Source organism: Talpa occidentalis, unplaced genomic scaffold, assembly GCF_014898055.3.
Source record: "Talpa occidentalis isolate TD23 unplaced genomic scaffold, MPIMG_talOcc4v2.1 talOcc4.11, whole genome shotgun sequence".
Taxonomy (NCBI): domain Eukaryota; kingdom Metazoa; phylum Chordata; class Mammalia; order Eulipotyphla; family Talpidae; genus Talpa; species Talpa occidentalis.
Window position 1 is genome coordinate 36,115,728 of NW_023601104.1, and position 23,065 is coordinate 36,138,792.

A 23,065-nucleotide genomic window follows, 5' to 3' on the forward strand; every position below is an offset into this window, starting at 1 on the left:
ATCATAAAAAATCATTATTCCCTAGACCACTCAAAAAATTTTTCCCAAGAAGTAAAGTGAAGAGAAATCCACCTCTAAACTGTCATCATCACACATTTGCTGAAAGGAAACCAAGCTTGACATTCATTGTAAAAACCTGACATTCATTGTAAAAGCCACGTGGTGAGAGGTGGACACAGTCCCTTGCAGTCCACTCTGGATTTAACTCTGCCTTTCTGCTGGGTGAAGAATCAGAACTTAAGATCTTTTAACAGGCAAAGACATGATTAGATTTGTATTTGTAGTATAAAGATGCCTGCTATGCTTGTAACCCTATTTTGTGAAAAATTAGATTGCAAACTCCCCCATGCTTTTCACCATTATCTTGCCCACACGCCCATGTACAAATAAACACAGAGTCAATATTAAAGGACGGAGAGTCACATGGCCCAAAGACACTGGGTTGTTAACAGCCTATGAAAAAGAGTTGAGCCACAGAAATTGTTTCTTGGGAATTCAAACCAGAAAATAGTAGGAAGAAATCAGGAACAGGAGTTCAAATTTATTTTTTTTTTTTTTAGAGGCATGTTTTTATTTATTTATTATATTTGTTTGTTTATACATGCACTGGGTACAGTCAGAAGCGCGGGAGGGTGAGAGAATTCACCGGAGCCAGAGCGGGGAGCAGAGCAGGCAGAAGGACCAAAGGACACTGCTGGGGGGAGCAGCGGGTGGCAGGGGAGGTCTGCGCACCATGTGGGATCCTCCTCCGGTGGCCGGGGAGCAGCCGGGGATTGAACCTGCGCCGCGGCAGCCTCGCAACCCAGCGCTCAACCGCTGCGCCACCGGGGAGGCCCAGGAGTTCAAATTTAAAAGACAGCCCGGAGAAGGCAAGATGGTGGCATAGGAATCCCATAGTAATTCTAAAGAGAAAGAATTTGGGAATAAAAGGAAGCTATGAAATAAAGGGGGGGGGGCAATGAATAGAGAGGGGAGAAAAATTAGTCAATTAAGAACTAGCTGAGAATAGCTAAAACAATGTATTAGCTTATTCAACTCTACCTTACTGTAAAAGTTGGTTTTGTCCTTACATCTTTTTTTTTTTATCTATAACTTCCTCATGTATACCCTTTGCTCCCAAAATCTTTTACTACCAACCCAAAGCTTGATAATTAGCTCAAGTCACAAATCCAGCTGCCTACTGGCCATCAACATCTTGCAGAAATATACAGACACCAAACTCAATGTGTCACAAATTGAATCCCTCTATTCCTATTTCCTAACCAAATGAAAATCCCACTACTCCCTAATATGGATTCCCACAACTGTGTAAGGTACCAGAAACTTGGATTTTCTATTGTATGAATCCGCTCCCTAATCTCAATCCAATAAAATCACCAAGTCATGTCTATTCCCAATACCCAAATCCAGAACCACTATAATGACCTGACTAGGTAAGCCTCCTGATATTCCTGCTTTTAGCGTTTATCTACCCTCCAATCGACAAATCTGATCATTTCAGTCCTTTAAATCCTTCAATAACTTATTTGATAAATACTATATCACCATCAAAGGTAGTCATTCCATGGACGCTCAGAGATTCAATGAGAAATTTAATTTACTTTAATACTATTTTTTTGAAGGCTCAACACAAAAGAATGATGAGGAAATGTTTTCAAATCCTGAAAATTACTTAAAGATATATATATAAAACAGGTGATACATTCTAAAGAAAAGGATGCAGCACTGTTTGTAAAAGCAAAGACTGAAAAATAACCTCAAGATCAGCAAAATGGAACACTATCTAGTCAGTAACTATACTTACCATCATTTAAAGATCTCTAGGATCTACTGGGGGGCGGGAGGAGCTCCATGAAGAGTGTATTATATGCAAGCATTTGTCTGTGATATTTTAAAGCTATAAATGCATAGGCTAGTATGTGTTAGAAAATCATCGAAAGGACACACAATGTTGGAAAAAGTGGTTGCCTCTAAAAAGGGAAAACTGGAGGATAAAGGAGGAAGAGAAACTTTACTGCATACGTTTGAACCTATTGACTCTTATATTGTCTCCTTACTATCAATAATTTTAAAATGATTTCCCCTCCTCAGTTCCACAAACACAAAATAAAAACTTTTAATTCACTGACTACCAAAATCTCCCTATACTTCACCTAGATAACATTAAATAACATTAAAATTATGCACCAATTGCCTAGTGTAACATTACATTTTCACTTCAACTTTAAAAAACAACATTTTAATCAATATTAAATTCACCACAGCTGAGAAAACTGTGAATGATGCCATCAGTGAACACTGTATAATTGTACTTGTTCCTTGGAAGAGCAAGCACCAGGCAACAGAAACGTATTTTTAAGTTCACATTAAAATCTTAGAGATTAGGGCCTCCCAGGTGGTGCAGCCAGTTGAGCACAGCGCTGTGAAGCTGTCGCAGCCTCTGCAGTGCCGGCTCAATCCCAGCCAGCCAAGGAGCAACCCACATGGTGCGGCAGACCTCTCCTGGCTCGCCCGCTGCTCCCCTTGGCAGTGTATTTCAGGCCATCTGCCTGTTCTGTTCCCCACTCTGTCTCTGGTGAATCCTCTCTCTCTCTCTCTCTCTCTCTCTCTCTCTCCCCCCCCTCCCTCCCCACTCCCGCACCTCTGTCATGTACCCTGGTTCTTGTATGCATGAATAAATAAATCTTTAAAAAAATAAAATCTTAGAGATTAAGGAAAACTATAAATCTTACTTTACCAGAAATTTCAAAAGCAGCAGCAACAAAAATGCCATCTAAATTTTTTGGGGGCCATAACATTATAGTGTATTCAGATGTCGGGTTATATTGTACACCTGAAACATGCTACAAACAATGTCAGCTGAACTTAAAAAGAAAAAAGTCCCCTCTGCAAAAAAACAGTGCAAAAGATCTGTGAAAATCTCTGAGAAGGTGAAGCAAGTGATATTACATAGAGACAGTTACACCATTAGCATGATGTGATTTAATCCTTATGGAGGTCCCTAAAACGTCAGTTCTGTACAATCAATCTCACACGTTGTGAAGATGAGAAGCAGGCTGTGACCTTCTAACAGCGTACGTACACACACACACACACACACACACACACACACACCCTGCCCTGGGCTTCCAAACTCTTTCCTCTCCCTCCCTCTTCAGTCACTAGCCTATAAACCTTCCAACTTGGTGTCACCTGGCCCCCTTAAGCCCCACTTGGGGGGAATACACTAGGCTAAGCAAGTCCCCACCAGGCTTTATTGGTAAAACCCATTCAATCAAAGAAAGGATCCCGGGCGAAGAGCGAGAACAAGGGTCCACCAGAGGCTGCAGTAGCGGGTGGGGGGAGGCCGCCATCTGAGCGTGTCTAAAGAGGGGCTGGCTCCACATCTACCAGGAGATAAGCGCATCATGAAATAGACTGAAAGCCAAGTCGGACAGGGGAAGAGCTAGTAAGCTCCCCAGGGAGGGAGCTGGACGCGATCGGAAGGAGGCGGCTGCGCAGCGACCGCTCCGCCAAGGAACTCCGGGTTGCAAAGCGGGAGGGGGCGGCCGTGACTGGGCCCCCGAGGAGCAGGGATCGGGTCCGCTCACGGGAGGATGTAACGGAATCTGGAGGCTCCACTGAGCCTCCGAAGCGAGTCCGAGGGTTCTAAAGGTGGTGCTGGCGGTGGGGGGCCCATGACAGGACCGCCGGGAGCGCTGCCTGGCCAGGAAAAGGTCTGGCCCGCGGAAGGTACAATGGGTGGGGTCTCCTGGGCACCCGGGCCAAGATCGGGTGTCGGGGAGGCTCCCGGGCAGACCCGCTCGTGGGGCGTCTCCGCTGGGACGGGGCGGGGCGGCCCCGCCAGATCCCCAGCGCGAGTCGTGGGCCGGGCTGGGCGAAAGGCCGCTCGCGGGCGGCTGGGGCGGGTCTTACCTCGGGCTCCGCCGCGGTGGCCACCACAGCCCCCTCCTCTCGGGCGGAAGCCGCCTCCCGCCCTCGGCTCCAGGGTCGGGCCGCGGGAGGCAGCAGACGACGAGGCCCCCGGGGGTCGGACTGCTCCGGGGAGGGTGGGCCCAGCAGCCTCAGGCTCCAGGCCAGCGGCCGCCCCGCATCCCCCGCCCTGTCAGCGAGACTCCGCCCGGCCGGGGCCGGCTCATCCCCCGCCGCGCCCCGCCCGGAGCGCGCGGTCGGGAACGCCGCCTCAACCGCTGCCGCCGCCGCGGCGGGTCCCCCTCTGCCGCCTCTCCCGGCCGGAGCCGGACTCCACAGCCACAGCCAACCGCCGCCGCGTCCCTCGCCCGCTTCGGCCGCGCGCCCGCGACCTCGCGCACGCGGCCCCGCCCCGCGCGGCTCCTTGGCGGCGGCGGAGCAGGCGCGGGCGCACTTACCTCCCACGCCCCCTGCCGCCGGCCGGGACCGGCGCGCCGCGGCCTCGCCCCGCCCCCGCACGTGACGCCACTCGCCAGGCCCGCCCTGCGCGTGCGCGGACACGCCCCGTTTCTTCGTCCCCACTCCCCCGCCCCCGTCGGCCCCGCCCAGGGTTTTTTCCTCACCTTACGGCAGAGCGGGGGCTTCAGCCTCGGAATCAGTCTCCCTCTGCTGGCGAGAAATGTCGCAAGGTTGGGGTAGAAAATTCTGGGTTTGCGACCGTAGCTCTCGCTTTCCGGCCTGTACTGAGGTGTCTGAAGGCTGGTTGGGGCGGTGAGGTCCAAGGCAGGTAAGACGCCGCCGACCCGCGTCGGTTTGTCTGTCAGGGTGTCCCGGCGGGGGACCTCCTGGCCACCCACACGAGGCTGCCCGGCCCGTACCCCCTCCCCATGCCGGCGCGGGGTTCTCGGCGCCGCCCCCCGCAGCCCCCGCCCCTTTCCACACACGCCCCCGCCCCCGGCTTCCGCTTCCTAGTTTTCCTTTCCATTCATTCCTCGGGCTCCGCCGAGCGCCTTCCCTGCTCTGCGCTCCAGAAAGCCAGAGAGGGTGAAATCTGGTCAGCTTTCTGAAGTGCTGTGCTGTGTGAGAGGCAGAGAGAGAGCCGTGGTAGTAAAGTGACACTATTGTAAACAGCACGGTCTACTCCGAGCTCAGAAAGGAGGCCCCTGCCTGAGCATGAGGACGCCGGTTCCAAGGTGACCTTTGGGTCTCTTGGTAGCTGGTCAAAGAACTGTGATAAGAGAAGCAAAAAGAATGACGGTTGCACAAGCCTCGGACAATGTTGGCGCGAATAACAAAGAGAAATAGCTTTTAGCTGATGGAATAAAAAGTTAGAGGAAGGGAATGTAGCTGGTTTCTGGCCCTTTACCAATGTTTTCGTGAAGGGTGAGAGATGAGGGGCGAGGATGTTGACTGGAAGAGTATTTTCCTTAAAGATGGGAAACCCTAAGTGTTTGCTTCGGCAGCACAGCTGGTTAAAAAAAAAGAAACCCTTAGACATGGAAGTGTAAACATGGAAGCGAGGGTGGACACTTGAGAGAGGGCGGCTAATGTACAGGATCAAGAGTAGTGGAACTCAACCTGTAGACTTTAGAGTCACCTGGGAAGCCTATAGAAAAATAAAACAAGGCTCTTGCTCCACCCACAATCTATGAAACAAGTTGGTGTTAGGGATCAGTACTTTTTAAAACTCCCCGGGTGAGTTTTAATGCTGAGGCTTGAAAACCACTTAACTAGGGAAAAAGAAAGAATGGAAAGTTGGGGAGGGTAGGAAGTTGACGGAGTTGACTATCACATTAAGATGGGGGTCATTTGAGGATTGAGATTTGGGGGTAGAATGAGAAGCTTGAACAGAGTAATGGAAGTTTAGAATAATTGTTTTGGGAAATTGGAGGCATCACTCCTGCCTTACCCTTCCCACACATTCTATCCCTCAGTCTTTCCTCTCCTTTCCCCATCCATCCAGGATTTAGCAACTGGGTCCTGCCTTAGAACTCAAGGGCATCTTTTTTTCTGTTCCACAAAAATTAGAGCTAAGCCAATTTATTAGATTCAAAGACTAGTTTTCACTACCCTGTAATGCCAATTTAGAATCTACTATTATTCATTTTAATCAGTCCTTTAAGTAAGGAGTGAGATAAAAAGATGTTTACAATACAGCGCTATTAGGATCTCATACTATTGAAGAAAACAAATTTTTAAATGAAGAATTCACTAAGCAGGTAAAGAAGAGTAGCCTTGGCAGAGCCCAAGACAATGTCTGGCTACTGTCTTTTAACTAGGGTTAATCAAAAAACCTGTCTATCTGCCTCCAGATAAGAGAGAGTTGTCTGGAATGACTAGAGCTTAGTACAGAGAATAGGGGTGGAACAGAGATAAAGACGATAAAGTAGGTGTGAACAGATTATGAGAAGCCTTGAATTCCAGGCTGAAGTGTTTAGATTACACACTATAAGCAACAGGTATAAATAACAAAGGTAAAAATAAAATAACCTGTTTTATGCCATGGATCTCTTTGGCAACCTGGCCTGTGTACCCCTACTTCAGAGTAATGTTTTTAAATATATAAAATTAAATGCCTAAAAATCAACTTTATTCACATTTTTTAAACACTAAAACAAGTATGTGGTATAGTTAAATAAATGCTGCTTTATGCATTAAACAATATCTGGGAGCAGGTGTAATTATATAATTTCAAAATAATGATGAGTATGAATCATATTTGAAGTACCTGCAACAACTTTAATGTGATGTGAAAATATCATATTTCTATTGGTGACAGACATAGGAACTGTCTTTTTAAGGTCAAGACTGTTCTTTCCTTGCCAATTCCTTAAACTTTGAGATGAACAAAATGCAATAGCAAACAGAAAGTAAGTTGTCAAGACTCAGGTAACACATTCTTTGGAAACTGATCAGCACCTGACTATGAAACTTACAACCCATATCTCAGCTAGTCCCCAAATTGTGTGTTTTAAACCACACTCAAAAAATTGAATTTGGGATCCAAGTATTATAATCCAAATGCATAATGTAAAGTTACTTAGGTTTCAGAACCAAATTGTCTGAGAGATTACCTTCTTCACCATGTATTGACTTTTTTCCATCTAACTATTAGATACTACTTGGGTGGTCATATAGCTGAACACAAACTAAAAATCAAATTTATGTAAAGACTGAAGTTTCTCTTTCTGTCCCTTTTTGAGAGAAGGGGATAACTGGTCCATCTAAAAACTGAGATTATGAAATTTATGAGACCTTTTAAGAATTTCTAATACAGAAAAATCTGAAAGTTTTTTTCTAAATTCAATTAAATGGCTAGCCCTCTGTACATTTGTTTGTTATAAAAGTACTAGGTCATCATAGCAATAATGAAAATGAAAAAAATTGTCCTGACTACAGTTATTTTTAAGCATCTATGTTATAAGTTTACAAACCTTAAGCCTGCCTTCTCTAATGGCCAACAAATAAGTAAATACTCTCTCAGAGTAGTATAATCGATAAAAAGCCTTCAAAACAATAGCTCAGGGATTTCTACCTTTACTTGGCTCTAATTTTTCTCCTGCTCCTTGCAGCAACTTTGCACTTTATATCAGCAACTAAAATGCTGGAAATGTTTAGCCGTACTTGATAATATATAATATAATTAAAACTTGTTCAGGGTAACTTGCAAGTATTTGTGTTAATTAACATTTAAAGATAAATTGCTAAGACAAAATTCTGTATGTATAGCGTCCCATCAAACCCTGATTTCCTAACAGCACAGTAGAGAAAAACACAAATTATTATTTCTTTCATTCACTCATTATATATTTATTGAACCCCAACTACATGGCAAGCAGATATTGAAACCTATTAATTAGGCATTTATAATAACAATTTACTTCTTAACTGCCTATGAAAAAAATAACTTACCAGGCTCTGAAATCTACAGGACAAATAAGATTAAAAGATGATGGCTTTTTCATACCCTTCCAAATAGTGTGTTTGCTTATGGTTACCATGTGCTAAACACAGTGATTATTTATGAAATCAGGCAGATTATGACTATAGCTTGACCTACCTTATCAGCTTTTGTTACTGTATACACTAAAATAAAATTCTGCTCACTCCTTTATAAAATATTATCTTACAAAGACCTCTCATTGAATCTAATGGCCTCCCCACACACTGCCTTTATGCCCATTCATTTCCAATTTTGCAATTGTGTGAAGTCATTTGTCAGGAAATTTTAAGCAAAACAAGATCACTTTAATTAAAAAAAATGGTGTTTACATCAATTTTATAGGAAGGAGGAAGAAAATGTGACACAATTATAGATGAAACCCTTAAGGTAGAAATAGTAGACTGAGAATAAAATTTTTTTCATGATCAATGACACCTTAGCCTGCCTAGTAATAGTGCAGTAAATGGAGATCCTCAGTATTGGAAGACATCCTAAAAGGTCCCCTCGTCTACTCGCTGACCCAGGGAAGGACCAAATGAAATTTATGAAGTCATTAGACATTATCATCATACCAAGTTGCTTTGTTCTTTTCAGAGCTGAATTCCCTACTTGTAAATATTCATGTTGAAGGAATATTGTTCAAATTTATAAAATTGAGAAATCTTCCTCTATTTATAACAATGTTATGTTTTTAGGAGTTTTTCAAAATAAATTTCACTTTTGTATGGTTAGGAAATACCTTCATTTATTAAAACTTACACAGTTTGTCAAGTCACTGAAACTAACAGGGGTGAGTAAAATCTAAGCAGTGCTCTCAGAGGCATGTGTAAATCTTGATGGTAATTTTTAGTTACTACTTTATACAAATCTCTGGATGGTTTAGGATTAAAAGGAAATATTTAATTGAGGGAAATTGAAACAACAAGGAAAAAAAGGCTTGAACTTCCTTCCTGAAAATTTTTCTGCTTATGCTGCCATGAAAGGCACTGTGGTCTTAAATGTGATTCTTTTTGTGAAATTGCCAGTGAAATCATGTTATAAGTTAGGACATGATCTAATATTAATAAACATGTGTTTGAAAGATTATAGAGAAAAGTTTAGATTTACTGTGTTTTTCTTTTATTTTTTAAAGGTTTATTTATGCATACAAGAACTGGGGTATAGGCCAGAGGTAGGGCGGGGGGGGGGGGCTGGTGAGAGGATTCACCAGAGGCAGAGTGTGGAACAGAACAGGCAGATTGACTGAAATACACTGCTGAGGGGAGCACGGGTGAGTCAGGAGAGGTCTGCTGTGCCATGTGGGTAGCTCCCTGGCCAGGGATGGAACTCATGCTGCAGTGGCTGCAGATAGATTCATAGATTGCATCTTAACCCCTTGCGCCACTAGGTAGGCCCTACTGTGTTTTTCTAGGGGACAGAAGTAAGACTAGTGAGTCGAACAGACTTTAAGTCCGTATAAGAGTTGAAGGTAGAACATCTTTTTTTTTTCCTGAATGAAAATGTATTTATTGGTTATGTGCTCATAATAAAAAGAAATAAGAAGAAATAAAGCATACAATATCAAAAGGTTGAAGATAGGGCCTCCCCTGGTGGCGCAGCGATTGAGCGCTGGGCTGCGAAGCTGCCCGCAGCCTGTGCAGCGCCGGTTCGATCCCCGGCCTCCGGCGAGGGTCCCAACTTGGCATGCAGACCTCTCCTGCCACCCTCTGCTCCCCTCAGCAGTGTATTTCGTCGGTCTGCCTGTTCTGTTCCCCGCTCTGGCTCTGGTGAATTCTCTCACCCTCCTGCGCTTCTGACTGTACCCAGTGCTTGTATAAATAAATAAATAAATATTTTTAAAAAAAGGTTGAAGATAAAAAGTTAAAAGATATTAATAATCCCATTCTTAAAGAAAACTATAAACTTAAACTTTGGATGACCATCAATCTTGATTATTTTCTCATTCAAATTTCTAATCTTCCTTTTCATAGCATATCATGAACATCTTCCTGTGTCAATAAATTTATATCTACAACTTTATTACTTAATAACTGAAAAGTATTCCATTGTTTGGAAACCCTATTTAAATTTACCTGTCCTCTTTGGAATTTTCAGATTGTTTCCAGTTTTTCTATTACTAATATTACTATGGTGAACACACATGTTAAATTTTTGCACACATTCTTAATGTTTCTGTTACCACAAATTTCTAAAAGTATAATAGCTACATATAGTTATTTCTTGGTCTCTTAGCAAAACTGGTTATTATCAGTTTTCCTCATCTTTGCTAACTTGATAGGTGGAATATTAAATACTGCTTTAACTTGCTTTTCTTATATAACTGGTAAGATGTCAGGAGTAGCTTTTCATGTGTTTACTGGCTAGTTATATACATGTATTAAGCTCTCTTCTAATCCTATTTTTTCTAATATCTTTGTTTTACTTTTTAGCATTTAATTTTTATTCCATCTGAATTATAATTTGATATAAAGTATGATTAACAAGTTGTCCCAAATGCATTTATTATAATGAGCATATCTCAAACATCACTGCATAGACAATAAGATGTTAATAAATGTTCTACCAAAGAAAAACAAAACAAAAGTACATCATGGTCAAATGAGTTTGGGGAAAAAAATCAGACTAAGAAAAATTAAATGTCTTTATTACAGAACGTCAAACTTTTACTGTGCCTATATGCAGTATGAATCTCCAATAAGGAGTTTTAGGAGACAGCATTTCCCTAACTTATTTAACCACATGATCTTTTTTTTTTTTTTCCTCTTAAGAAATACCTGTGAAGCCTTTTGGAAATGTGCTGTCCAAAATAGTAACCGATTGTCACACGGGGTTATTTAAGTTTAAATTAATTAAAATTAAATATTTCATTCTCTACTCATACTAGCCACATTTCAAGTACACACTCAAAAGTGACTAGAGACTGTACAGGACATTGTAAATGAAGAACGCTTCCCACACAAAGTCTTGTTGGGTAGTGCTGCAACAGAACATAGAATTCACTAAACATGTGGAAAGTGTGGAGTGATCTGAAATTTCTCTCACTGATTTGTAATGGCACCATCATATTTAAAATTTCTAAAAATGCATGGATTTGGTTTTTGTGCTAGTCCATTGGTTTATGTATTTCTGCCCTAATGCACAAAGCTAGGGCATTGTGAATCAAGCTCCTGTACTTTTTCCCTCAGTACAGAAATGCAGAACTCTTGTGTGGAATAGGAAGTAAGACCATATTCCATTATTCATCTATTCTGACAATCTCTGTTGTAGGCCAAAGGGCTAGAATCGCAAACAGACAGATATGGTCCCTTGTTTTCTTACTCTCATGGACCTTACATTCTTGTTTTGGAGAGGGGTGTGAGATATGGGAGGGGGGGTGTAAAGAGAAAGATAAAATTAACCAAGAAGCAAATAAAATATAATTTTAAAAATTATCAGGCAACAGTCATGCGTGCTATGCAAGGAATTGAAATTAGAGTGATAAGAGATAATTGGCCAGAATAGAGTTATGTGACTGGTGGTCACAGTAAGGCCAGTATGACTAAGTGGTATTTAAACTGAAACTGGGCACAATTAGTATACCAGCCCTCATAAGGGAAATAGTATGGCATGCTGGAGACTTACGAGAAGGCTAGTGTGGCTGGAGCTTCATCTCCGTGGTGGACAAGGAGATGAAATTGGAGAGTTAGCTGGACTATGTGATCATGGAGTTTCATAAGCTAGGGTAATAATTTGCTTTTTTTTTTCCCCTGAGTGTGATAGTGAGCTAGTAGAGGGTTTTCAACGTGAGGCAAATATGACATGACCTAAAAATCTAAACAATTACTCTGCTAGTTTGTGGAGAACTTATTGGAGGTGTCAGTAGTGGAAGTAAGGAGACCTGTGAGGTTAGGTCAAGATAAGAAATGATGATGGATTTGACCATGGTGATAGAAGTGAAGGTGGAAAGCATAAGAGACAGATTCAGAACATTTTGGAATCAACAAGTCTTATTATATATAGATTATATGTGAGATCTGAAAAAGATAGCAAGCTCTGGGAGGATGTCTACATTGCATTACACAGTACTAAATTCAATTTCTGATCTCATTATTGCAGGCAAGATTGGCACACAGAAAACACCAATAAGTATATTTTAACCAAATGAATAAATTTTCTTTAATGATTGTCTTACTCCTATATACATTTAGGGTAAAAAAGCATAAGCTTATATATTTGCCATTAATAATTATTAGGGAATCTGGTTCCTAAGAATCAGGGACTTGCATTACAGGTATATCAATTACGGACAATAATTACACTGTTCTACTGAAGTATCCAAGTCAGCAAAGTAGAGTGAATGAAGCAGGGAACATCACCAGCCATCAGTGCTTAAGTTCTCTGTGAATCTCTTATTTCATGTCTAAAATCCATGCTTCAGCATTTATGCTGTTGTTTATCCACATGTTTGTTAATAATTAAGATATTTTAAGTCACTGATTAAAATATTTTAAGTCAATGATTAAATTACTCAGCTCTTTTTCCCCCAAAGCTAGTGAAATTGAAGCTCTAGGAAGATGCTCTGTGATTAGCCTTTGTTTGTTTGTTGATACCTGCTGGCACATAGCTATGTATCTATTTAGACAAACACAGACCACATTTGTGAGCATTTTCAGCTTTATACAACTTGAAACAAAAAGGCAAAGAGAATGTGACAAGGAACTGTATTTAGAAACTGTTAGCTTTCCTCCTGTTCAACTTAAAATGAGTAGAACAGCTACAGTTTGCACTTTGTAATGTTTTTAACAAAAACAAATGAAAGTGTTCATTTTTTTAAGGAACTGTTATTAATAATTAGAGGGGAAATAAGTAAGGATTATTTTTGTTTTCTGTTGGCTTTACAGTAAAACAAATTTATCTGAATCACTACTTCATTCATCAGCCATGGGCATATTTTCTCAGAGGTTATGGAAATTAGTTACATATATACTTTATGAAATGTTTATCAATTAAGATTCCTTTGTATGATTTTGACCTTGTAAAATAAATATGTCTGCGTCTATAATAGGTAATTCTTATAGCCACTATAATTGGTAATTTTAAGCATTTTCTCACCAAAAATCCAGTTTAAAACACCAGTAGTACCTCTAGTAAAGGTTAGTTAATCTACCTGGAAACTACTTTTAAGATATTTTAATAAATATTCAGTAAATAACCCCAATGATTTCTTAGTCCTTTAGAAGCTCTTAAAATTAATTTAACCTAGAGGGGCCTCCCTGGTGGCGCAGGGGTTAAGACACAACCTATGAATCTATCCACAGCCACTGCAGCACAAGTTCAATCCCCAGCCAGGGAGCAACCCACATGGCACAACAGACCCCTCCTGTCTCGCCCGCTGCTCCCCTCAGCAGTGTATTTCCATTGATCTGCCTATTCTGTTCCCCACTCTATCTCTGGTGAATCCTCTCGCCTTCCCACACCCCCCGCACCTCTGCCCTATACCCCAGTTCTTGTATGCATAAATAAGTAAATCTTTAAAAAAATAATTCAACCTAGAAATTTACAGTGTATTACATAAGAACTAACAGTTCTTATGGAATGGGGACCAACAATTTTTCTCTTAAGACGCAGACAGTAAATTATTGCAGCACTATTTATAATAGGTAAAACCTGGAAACAACCCAAATGTCTGAAAATAGACGACTGGATCAAGAAGATGTGGTATATATACGCAATGTAATATTACTCGGCGATCAAAAAGATAAACTCATGCCATGGATAGAGCTATAGGGAATTATGCTTAGTGAAAGAAGTCAGAAGGAAAAAGAAAACTATCGGATTGTTTCACTTATAGGAGGAATATAGGGGAACCAAATAAGATATCAGTGGTATTGTTACAATAAAATTTTATTTATAAAAACAGATAGTGGGCCAAATTTGGTCTTTGGATGTAAGCAAGCAATGAGCTTGATGTCCAATGTGCACAGAAGTCAATTACGACACCAGCTTTTTATTGCAAGTTTACCGGCAGGAAGACAGCAAGTAAAGTTTTCCAGAGGAAAAGACTTTGAGGAATCTGTCTTCCTGAGAAATAGACTTTGGGCAATATTTAAAAGTTAGGGAACAAAGGAGGTATTTAAAGACACAAGTTGACAGCACCTGATTGGTTGCTTTTTGCTAAATCATTGAGTAAGTCTAAAGTGGGTTCAGAATTATACTAAAACTGAGCTACCCTCACTTTCAAATGTTTGACCATGAGCTGGGAGTATTGGTTTTTTTCCTATGGCAGTTTTTGTTCTGGGCAGTTGAGAAATCACCTCAAAACATGAATACTCTTCTGGGCCTGTACTTTGAAACACAACATGTCAATTTTTGAAAAGATTTCCCCTTTTAAGCTGGGATTAAATAATTTTGTTTCATTGTTTCTTCACTTTCCATAATTTTATGGCAAACCTGTTCTTGCAAAATAAGCAGAAACAGGAAAAAAGTTAGGACAGAAAAATGGTGGAATAGCAGCCAACAAGGTATAAAAAAAGTCTTTTGTTAAAATTAAACCTTTGTTTGGAAGTGTTCTATATAATACTGTGAATTCATTATTAGTTCATTTAATTACCAAAGTGGGAGATATAATAAACTAAGCCCTGTAATCACAGGGTGTGTATATACTGATAACACACACATTAACATCATTGCTTCACTGTGAGGTTGAAAGAACAACTTTCCCTCAAGTTAGCATTATCTCTTATGCCAACCTAATGCACAAAAGCATGGGTCATGTCCTGGCTAGCTCTGTCCTTGATAACTTGGACTTTATATAAAAACAATGCTTTTATTTTCAAGAAATATTTAAAATCTATTATTTAGCACCCCAAATATAAGAAAATTTTTTGAAAGACTGCTATAAACATTCAGTGTGCTGAGTATTTTCAGTCATGTTTTTAATCTGCCTAACAACCCTGTGAGGCAGGTTTTATTATTACCTCATTTTATGAATGAAGAAAGTGAAGCCCAGAAAGAGAGGAAGTTGCCCAGAGTCACATAGATAGCAAGTGGCAAAATCAGAGCCTGGACTTAATGTCTCTTAAACCCAAAAACATAGAACTATAATATATTTTGAAGGATCTTACAAATAAAACTATGAGGAGGTCTTTGTCTCCCCAGTTTACTCCCCAATATCCCTAATCATCTGCCAGACCAAGTACCTATATATCTTATTCTGAAGGAATTTACTATTTTTTAATTTAATTTTTTTTATTTTTTTAAACAATATTTGCTTCCCCCTACCCCCTCAGGTTGAGTCCCCATAGAATTTCGTTCCCCAAGGCACCTGTGCACCATCACCACAGTCCCCTGTGCTCCTCCCTCTCATCCCTCTCCCTCCTCCTCCCCTGCAGGATGTCTCTGATTTATAATTGCCTGTTTTTGCTTTATTGTGTTTTGTACTGTTACTATTTTTTTACACTGATGTCTTATTTGGTTTCCCTATAATCCTGTTATAAGTGAAACCATTCGATATTTTTCTTTTTCCTTCTGGCTTATTTCACTGAGCATAATTCCTTCTAGCGCCATCCATGTTGCTGCGAATGGCGTGAGTTTATCTTTTTTGATTGCTGAATAATATTCCATTGTGTATATAAACCACATCTTCTAAAAATACGGAACGCTTCATGAATTTGCGTGTCGTCCTTGCGCAGGGGCCATGCTAATCTTCTCTATATTGTTCCAATTTTAGTATATGTGCTGCCGAAGCGAGCGCAGAAGGAATTTACTATTAATCGACAGAGGAAAATAAAACACAAAAGCAATGCAAAAATATACATGTTAAAATATGACAAAGGCCTTAAGAGGCATTTTTTCCTTACTCTATTTTCTGACTCCTTTTTGAAAATAACTCATCTGGGCCTCCCGGGTAGCGCAGCAGTTGAGCGCTGGGTTGCGAAGCTGCCCGCGGCCTCTGCGGCGCCGGTTCGATCCCCGGCTGCTTCACGGCCACTGGCAGAGGATCCCACATGGCGCGCAGACCTCTCCTGCCGCCCGCTGCTCCCCTCAGCAGTGTACTTCGGTCCTTCTGCCTGCTCTGCTCCCCGCTCTGGCTCTGGTGAATTCTCTCACCCTCCCGCGCTTCTGACTATACCCAATGCATGTATAAACAAAACAAACAAACAAACAAAATAAATAAATAAAAAAACATGCCTCTATAAAAAAAAGAAAAAAGAAAATAACTCATCTGGCAAACAGTTATTGTATGTCAGGGATGCCAAGCATAGTAGCGCTCACAGTGTAGAAAAGAAATATCCCTATGTTGATACTAGATGGCTCTTGGTTCTTTTGCTAGGTCCACTTCCTCTCCTATTTCCCCCAGCCCCTATTATCATCCTCTCAGTTGCTCCAACTAAAACTCCCAGACCATTTATTAATTCCTTCTTCTCTCTCATTTACCCTTCTCTGACCACTTATTCTGTCTACATTTTTCTTGTCTATTTCTGCTACCACGTCCCCTAGTTAGGTCATTATCTCCTACCTTTACTTCCAGTAAAAATCTAATTGATCTCTACCCTCAATTTCTTTCCCCACCAATTAATGCATATATTGGCTGAATAATCTTCCCAAATCATTGACCTAGTTATTGATGCATCCCCATTTCCTCCAGTATAAATTCCAGATTCTCTCAGAATTCATATTGTCACCAGCTAACTCCCTCTAGCCTTTGCCAGCACACCTTATTCCACTTCATTCCTGTCAGATTTGACTAAACATTTAAAGGCACTTTCGTTGTCTTTCCGCCTTTTTCATTGTCCTCTGTGCATCCATCTGTATCTGCCTTTCAAGAGCCTGCTTTTATACCACTTTCTCTTTGAAGTCTTTCCCGATCTGAGTTTTCCTTCCCTTCTACCCTCTAGCCAGGAGTGATTGTTCCCTCTTCTGAATTCCTATGTAACTTATTTGAGCCTCATGAGTTTCTTGTCTCTCTGACTACATACATCTTTGTATCTCCCACAGCACCTAAAACTAGGCATTAAGATGATGTTTATTGACTGAAAGAATTGTATATTCATTATATGTTCATTATAATAGTCTTAAACTTGTGAGGATAAGAACTACTACTATTTTATTCCCATTATGTATGTCCAACCTTCAGCACATAGGAAATACTCAAGCATTTGTTAAATGAAATATAGTTTTAGTTTTCAGTTATTGGGATATAAATTTCCTGATCACTCTACATATCTGGAAATACTTTGTTATGGGTTTTTAAATCTTAGTTACCTATATTTCTTCGTTTTACATTGACAAATACCTAGTGGTAAAGGTCATTAATATTCTTACTTTACAGAAAGGAAACTGAAGCTTAAATTAAATCGTTTCTTTATGATCACACAGTCAATGAGTAACAGAGCTGAGTCTAAAATTCAGGTCTTCAGATGTGCAGTTTAGAGTTTTCTTTTGAGCCCAGAGTAGTTTAACCAAAGACTAGTGTGGTTCCATTTGTTTCAGAATAGTTAGGGTTAAACTATTGGAGTCATTCTGTGTGGGATTTGGTAGGTCCCTGACTTGATCCATTATCTCTGTGTTGGATGTTTCCAAAATCAAACAGACAGCACAAAAACTATTTTTGAAGGAAATTTTGGCCCTGCCTGTGGATACTCCTTGTGTTGTGAGACACCCATTTATTTCAGGCACTGTTCTTCTTGCAGGCTTATATCTCTAGTTAGGTTAACTCTTAATATGTGATTCTGATTTCAGCTGGCAACTTAGAGAGCAGGTCTCCATTCTGGCACTCACCACTGGGTAGTATTCACTGATGGCAAGTCACAGAGATTCATGGAACCTTGCTCCTTCATAAGCAGTCACTCCCTTTCATATTCATATACTGTTAAATCAGGTCAGTTCTGCAGCAAAAGGAGTACCTGGACTCCACAAAATTTCTTTTACTAGGTGGCTTTTGAGGATCATTATAAGAAATGACCCTGTGAAGCCCTTTCATCTATTCTAAGGTTATTGTGGGTTGTTCATTATGATACACTGTGTCTTTTATGAAAATTTCTTGAAAGAAAACTGTCAGACTTTAATACAAAGAATGTTTTTAAACCTCTTCTGAGCAGTTGCTTTGGTTTTACCTTATGGACTTTGTGAATGTTTAACTTAACACTTTCTGGTTAGCTGCCAAAAAGCTTAGAGCCAAATTTTGGTCCACCCAAAACAAATGTGCTCTATGCCTCGTTAACTTCATTCCTGGCTCCAGCTTATGTCTCTGCTCAAGTTATTCTTTCCTCTTAAGAAAATCTTAATTCATACCATTTTACTTTATATATATATAGTTTTTTCTCTCATAAGCAAACCCATGTTATTTCTGAAGTAGTTCAGATCATGATATACTGTGTGCACATAAAACCATTTTTGGTGCTCATTTACTTAAGCATTTTTCCTTGAGTATATTTATTTTTCTGTATAGGTTTTTGCAGGTTTTTATCTCATAAAAATTTGCCACAAATTTGCCAGTTGGTAAAATAACAAATAGCCCCAATGGACAGAGTTTATTAATTGATGTCATAGTTCTAGGCCTGTCTTTCACTGAAGTATTATTATTTTCTTATACTATGCTTTGTGTTTACTCTCAATCTGCATGTGACAATTTATCACTTTGTGATTTTTAGAAAGTGTTATACTGGTAGGTCAGTACAGAGTGGTGAGCTCTCTCTGTTAGGCTCAAATATCATGTCACCTTCTGCACCTACTTATCTTTATTAGCAGCTTACCTCATGATCAGGTGATCCTGAGCATATTAATCTTATCATACAACTTGTCTTACTCCTACTCTAGGTTAGTCATGCTTTTGTTCAGATGAGATAGTATGAATGGATATTTGTTTCCAACAACATTTGCTTTCATTGGTTTAGACTTTTACCTAAACTTTATAATCATCCTGCTGATATTCAATTTATAACATAAATATCATTTGTACAACATTTTATGCTCTTTTAATTCCTTTGAGAAAATTTATTTGACCTATCCTACCACTCTCTGAGGACTGTAAAGCAGACCTATGACATTTTTTAACAGATGACAAGAGGAGGGGTAAAATCATTTAAATGACCGCTTAAGATGATCCCAGCAAGTCAGTGGTAGAACTAGGGTTAGGTTCTGGTCTCCTGATTCCCATGCCATAATACCTTTCAATGCCAAGAGAATTTCTAATTTACACTGTAAACATTCCATGGTTCTTATTTTATCTCTAAGGGTAAAGATGGGAACTGGGCAAAAACATACTACTTATGCTCATAACTGGGCAGAATCAGGAATGAGTTTCATTTGTATACTCTTGTGATTTTCCATTCTTCAAATTATAATTCCTTTTAACTGCAACATTATTCTTTAATTATGGAATAAGGAAGAAATATTTTATCTCATGAAAATTAATGTTGAATAGAAATTATTTCTTTTAGTTATTAGCAAATTTTCTTTATACTCTTTGAAAATTCATCTTTAATATAAAAATAAGTTACCTTTGTTATCATGCATGTTCATTAAAGGGTGAAATATTTGGTTAATGCTGTGGAGTTTGGTAAAATATCAATTATAATTTTAATCAATATCTACATTTAAAGAGGAAATTTAAAATGCATACTTACTTCTTCAGCATGGAAATTTTCCAGAGTTTTCATTCTAATTCATTGCTAGCATATAGCACATAAGCTAGAATTTGTTGAATATTTACTTAGTCAAGCATTATTGTAAATACTTTACAATTATATTTAATCTTTACCAAAACTATATAAAAATACCTACTATTTGTGATCCTCATTTTACAGTCAGGTGCCATATTCAGCTGAAAATATTGTCTTCTGCTTCTCCTTCAGCGTCTGGAATTTCTGAGCAGCCTGGACAGTACAAATGGACCCTGTAGTCTTGAGTTACATGGACAGTCTGCTGCGGCAATCAGATGTCTCATTATTGGATCCTCCAAGCTGGCTCAATGACCATATTATTGGGTTTGCCTTTGAGTACTTTGCCAATAGTCAGTTTCATGATTGTTCTGACTATGTCTGCTTCATCAGCCCTGAAGTCACCCAGTTTATCAAGTGCACAAACAATCCAGCAGAGATCGCCATGTTCCTCGAACCCCTGGGCCTCCCCCACAAGAAAGTTGTATTTTTAGCCATCAATGATAATTCCAACCAGGCAGCTGGAGGAACCCATTGGAGTTTGTTGGTTTATCTCCAAGATAAAAATAGCTTTTTTCATTATGATTCCCATAGCAAGAGCAACTCAGTCCATGCAAAGCAGGTAGCAGAGAAACTGGAAGCTTTCTTAGGCAGAAAAGGAAATAAACTGATCTTTGTGGAAGAAAAAGCCCCTGCTCAACAAAACAGCTATGACTGTGGGATGTATGTGATATGTAATACTGAGGCCTTGTGTAAGAACTTCTTCAGGCAACAGCCAGAATCATTGTTGCAGCTCCTTACTCCTACATACATCACAAAGAAGAGGAAAGAATGGAAAGATCTCATTGTCAGTCTCGCTAAAAATTAGCTTTGAAATATATTTGTGACTTCTGAAGTCTCCTCTTTCTGCCCATTCCCATTCATTGGATGGCTGCAATCTCAGTGCCTGAGGGAAGATGCCTGGTAGGAGGGAAGCTTGAAAGAATGTCACTTTCTGCATTATCCTGATGGAAAGTTTCACTTTAACCCTAACTTGAGAGCCGTGTGTTCTGTGAAAATGTCTTGATGTTATATACAAAAACCTAAAAGCAGACTATCTGAACATTTGTTAGTTCCCTTTTGGCTTCCTTTATCCATATCAGCTATTCCAAAAGAAAAGCAGTGACCTGTAAAACAAATCAAGAACATGTGTGATCTAGATAAATACAAGAAGAAAAATAAAGAAAAACCAAAAACTTTTTGTACAGCCCACATATTTAAAGAGATCAATGGGCTAGAAGCAGACCAAGACCTAGCCTACTTCAACATCTAGATATAGTGACAATAAGTTGCTCAGTTCTGTGATATCTCTTCCATTCACCTTGCAAAGTCATTCCTGGCTATCAGCTTGACCTTTGCAAATATTTGATAAAGATGGTGTTAGCCCACCTTTCCCTGTCTGATTCCTAGAATACTTTAAGAAAGGAGGATCCTGAGTAACTTCATTAAAGTGAACTACTTCAGTGAGTGGGCCAACTTGCTGCTCTGGACTGACAACAGCTTTTCTTTGCCTTGTCTATTAGCCATACATACACTGTCCTTGTATCCAAAGTTCTGTGGTTTTAAAACTCACAGCTGATGACTTCCCAAGGTTACCTGTCTTTTCGGATAAATATTTGTTTCTGATAAGCATAATTTTCTCTCCTTTCTCTCCTTAGTCTGGCAGAATTGCTTTCAGTTCTGTGATGGTAATTTCAGGACTATTATTGTATCAGAAATTTACAGACTAAGTGTTGGTTTGTTTTTGAAATATGAAAGAGAAAAAGTGACCTTTCTCAACCCTTTCACTTAATTCAAAATGTAAATGATATCATTTTTTTTAAGTGTGGAAACAAGAGTAAAAAGAAATGCACTCCCTCCTAAGTCGTGTTTTTTGAGAGTTGTTTCAAATAATTAACAACCAGATGATAATGAGTATACACATTAATTGTATTCCTAAAGAGAATTAGATTGCAAAGCATTTGAAAGTTGAAAACCAAAGATCAGCTTCAGCCGTGAAACTTTATTTTCAGCTACCTCCCCAGCTTAACCCTGCCCTCAGCCCTGCTGGCCCAAAATAACCTCACTGCTCAGTGACCACAGAGGCAGAAACTCAGTTCCTTTTAGTCAGGGAGGGAAAACACAGTAAGTGTAAATAAGTACAGGTTACAGGCAGGCCTGAGTGAACAGAAGTTGAAACTAAAAGTCAAAGAGAAAGATACCAAAAAAGTTTCCATTTCAAATAAGTATGTTTTGGATGAAAAGAAGAGTTAATGCAAGAGGGGGACAGGAAAAATAGATTAAGCAACTGGGAGTCGGCTAGAGGTGAAATAGGGAGGGAGGGACAGCAAAAGGAGTGACCTAGGTTGCTGAGGCCAGGAATGTAGATAGAGATAAGAAAGTAATACAGTAGTCCCCCTAATCCACTGCTTCATTTTCCACGGTTTCAGTTACCTGTGGTTAATGTGGTCCAAAACATACAATAAGATATTTTGGGAGAGAGAGATCATATTCACATAACTTTATTAGAGTAGATTGTTAAAATTGTTTGATTTTACTATTAGTTATTATCATTAATAAATTGTGCCTCATTTATAAATTAAACTTTATCTAGGTGTTTAGGTACAGGAAAAACAGCATATATAGGATTCAGTACTACCGTGGTGGTCTTGGAACTTATCATCCATTGATAAGGGGACTTCTGTATTATTTCAATAGCTGTTAACTTAGACATCTAGTCCAGACCATGAAAGTCCATTCCTCTCTATACAACCACATATGCCTTTTGTAAGTGTTAGCATTATAACAAGAGAATTTAAGAGTTTACTCCTAATTTTTCCCTGATTCCTTTACTAGCCCAAAAGTTGTATACCTGCTTGACCATACACTGTTAATGTGACATACTAGAACATAGCAAAAATTCTTTTCCTAGGATTGTGTTCCTTTTCTTTTAGTATCAAACAGATCTAGTCTGCAAAGTTCAGCGTAATATATTCAAAAGGAAAGCAGGTTATTCAAAATGGAATTGAGCAATTACCATACTGACCTACCCTGCTTTCAGATATTCTGTGTATTGCTTCACAAATACACTTGTCCAACCTGTGTCTTTTATGGAATTAGAAGGGTTACCATATGTAAACCCAGCTGTAGATGGTGGTCAAAAATAAAAATAAGCATCAATGGGTTTTCTGTTTAATACTGTCTAAATCACAAATATTTGTGCACTTTGACTAGAGAGCTGCTGAAGTTCATAAGCACCCATCCTAACTGAATCAGAATCATTGAAAAATTCACAATTGGGTATTTCTAATACATACTTGATTTTTACTATACCCATATTGATTATACATTTTAATAATGTGGTTATTTATAATACATTTAATAATAGGTATTCCATTGAAATGGCAACATAGAATTTCTCAGTCACATGGCTTTTTACTAATATTGTAAGTTTTTCTTTCATTACAAAATAGAAAAGGGGAAAATATTTATGGAAATTTCCATGTTGTGGTATTGGAAAGAGTGTAAATGTTTGAATCAAATCCAAGCTCTG

General features: G+C 39.5%; 2 protein-coding genes and 1 non-coding gene across 14 annotated transcripts in view; 1 reads left to right on the forward strand and 2 right to left on the reverse strand.

Moving 5' to 3' along the window:
* The window catches only part of MYO9A (myosin IXA), a 191,763-nt gene extending 186,988 nt beyond the window's left edge, over positions 1-4,775 (reverse strand). For 5 of the 10 annotated variants that reach the window (XM_054688580.1, XM_054688576.1, XM_037502848.2 and 2 more), the window contains exon 1: positions 3,916-4,021. The gene's annotated coding sequence lies outside the window, so the exon portion shown is untranslated. Of the gene's footprint in view, positions 1-3,915; positions 4,296-4,370; positions 4,407-4,535 lie in introns of those variants that run through there. The other 5 variants (XM_037502853.1, XM_054688584.1, XM_054688572.1 and 2 more) reach the window with 3 other exon arrangements.
* Positions 3,693-22,856, forward strand: SENP8 (SUMO peptidase family member, NEDD8 specific). 3 transcript variants are annotated; one of them, XM_037502856.2, is made up of 2 exons: positions 3,693-3,732; positions 19,690-22,856. In XM_037502856.2, the coding sequence occupies exon 2, from the start codon at positions 19,724-19,726 to the stop codon at positions 20,360-20,362; it is 639 nt and encodes a 212-aa protein (XP_037358753.1). In that variant the 5' UTR covers positions 3,693-3,732; positions 19,690-19,723; the 3' UTR covers positions 20,363-22,856. The 3 variants fall into 3 exon arrangements, with proteins under 3 accessions (XP_037358753.1, XP_037358752.1, XP_037358751.1); XM_037502855.2 differs by lacking the exon at positions 3,693-3,732 and adding an exon at positions 4,474-4,699 and having other exon boundaries at positions 19,642-22,856; XM_037502854.2 differs by lacking the exon at positions 3,693-3,732 and adding an exon at positions 4,474-4,699.
* LOC119239582 (U6 spliceosomal RNA) lies at positions 15,481-15,587 on the reverse strand. The gene has a single exon (XR_005123868.1). It is a non-coding gene; the product is annotated as a U6 spliceosomal RNA (small nuclear RNA).
* Positions 22,857-23,065: the final 209 nt, after the last annotated feature.

Bases quoted from the DNA above. Each gene is read 5' to 3' on its own strand.
- SENP8 (XM_037502856.2), top strand. From the start codon at position 19,724: ATGGACCCTGTAGTCTTGAGTTACATGGACAGTCTGCTGCGGCAATCA.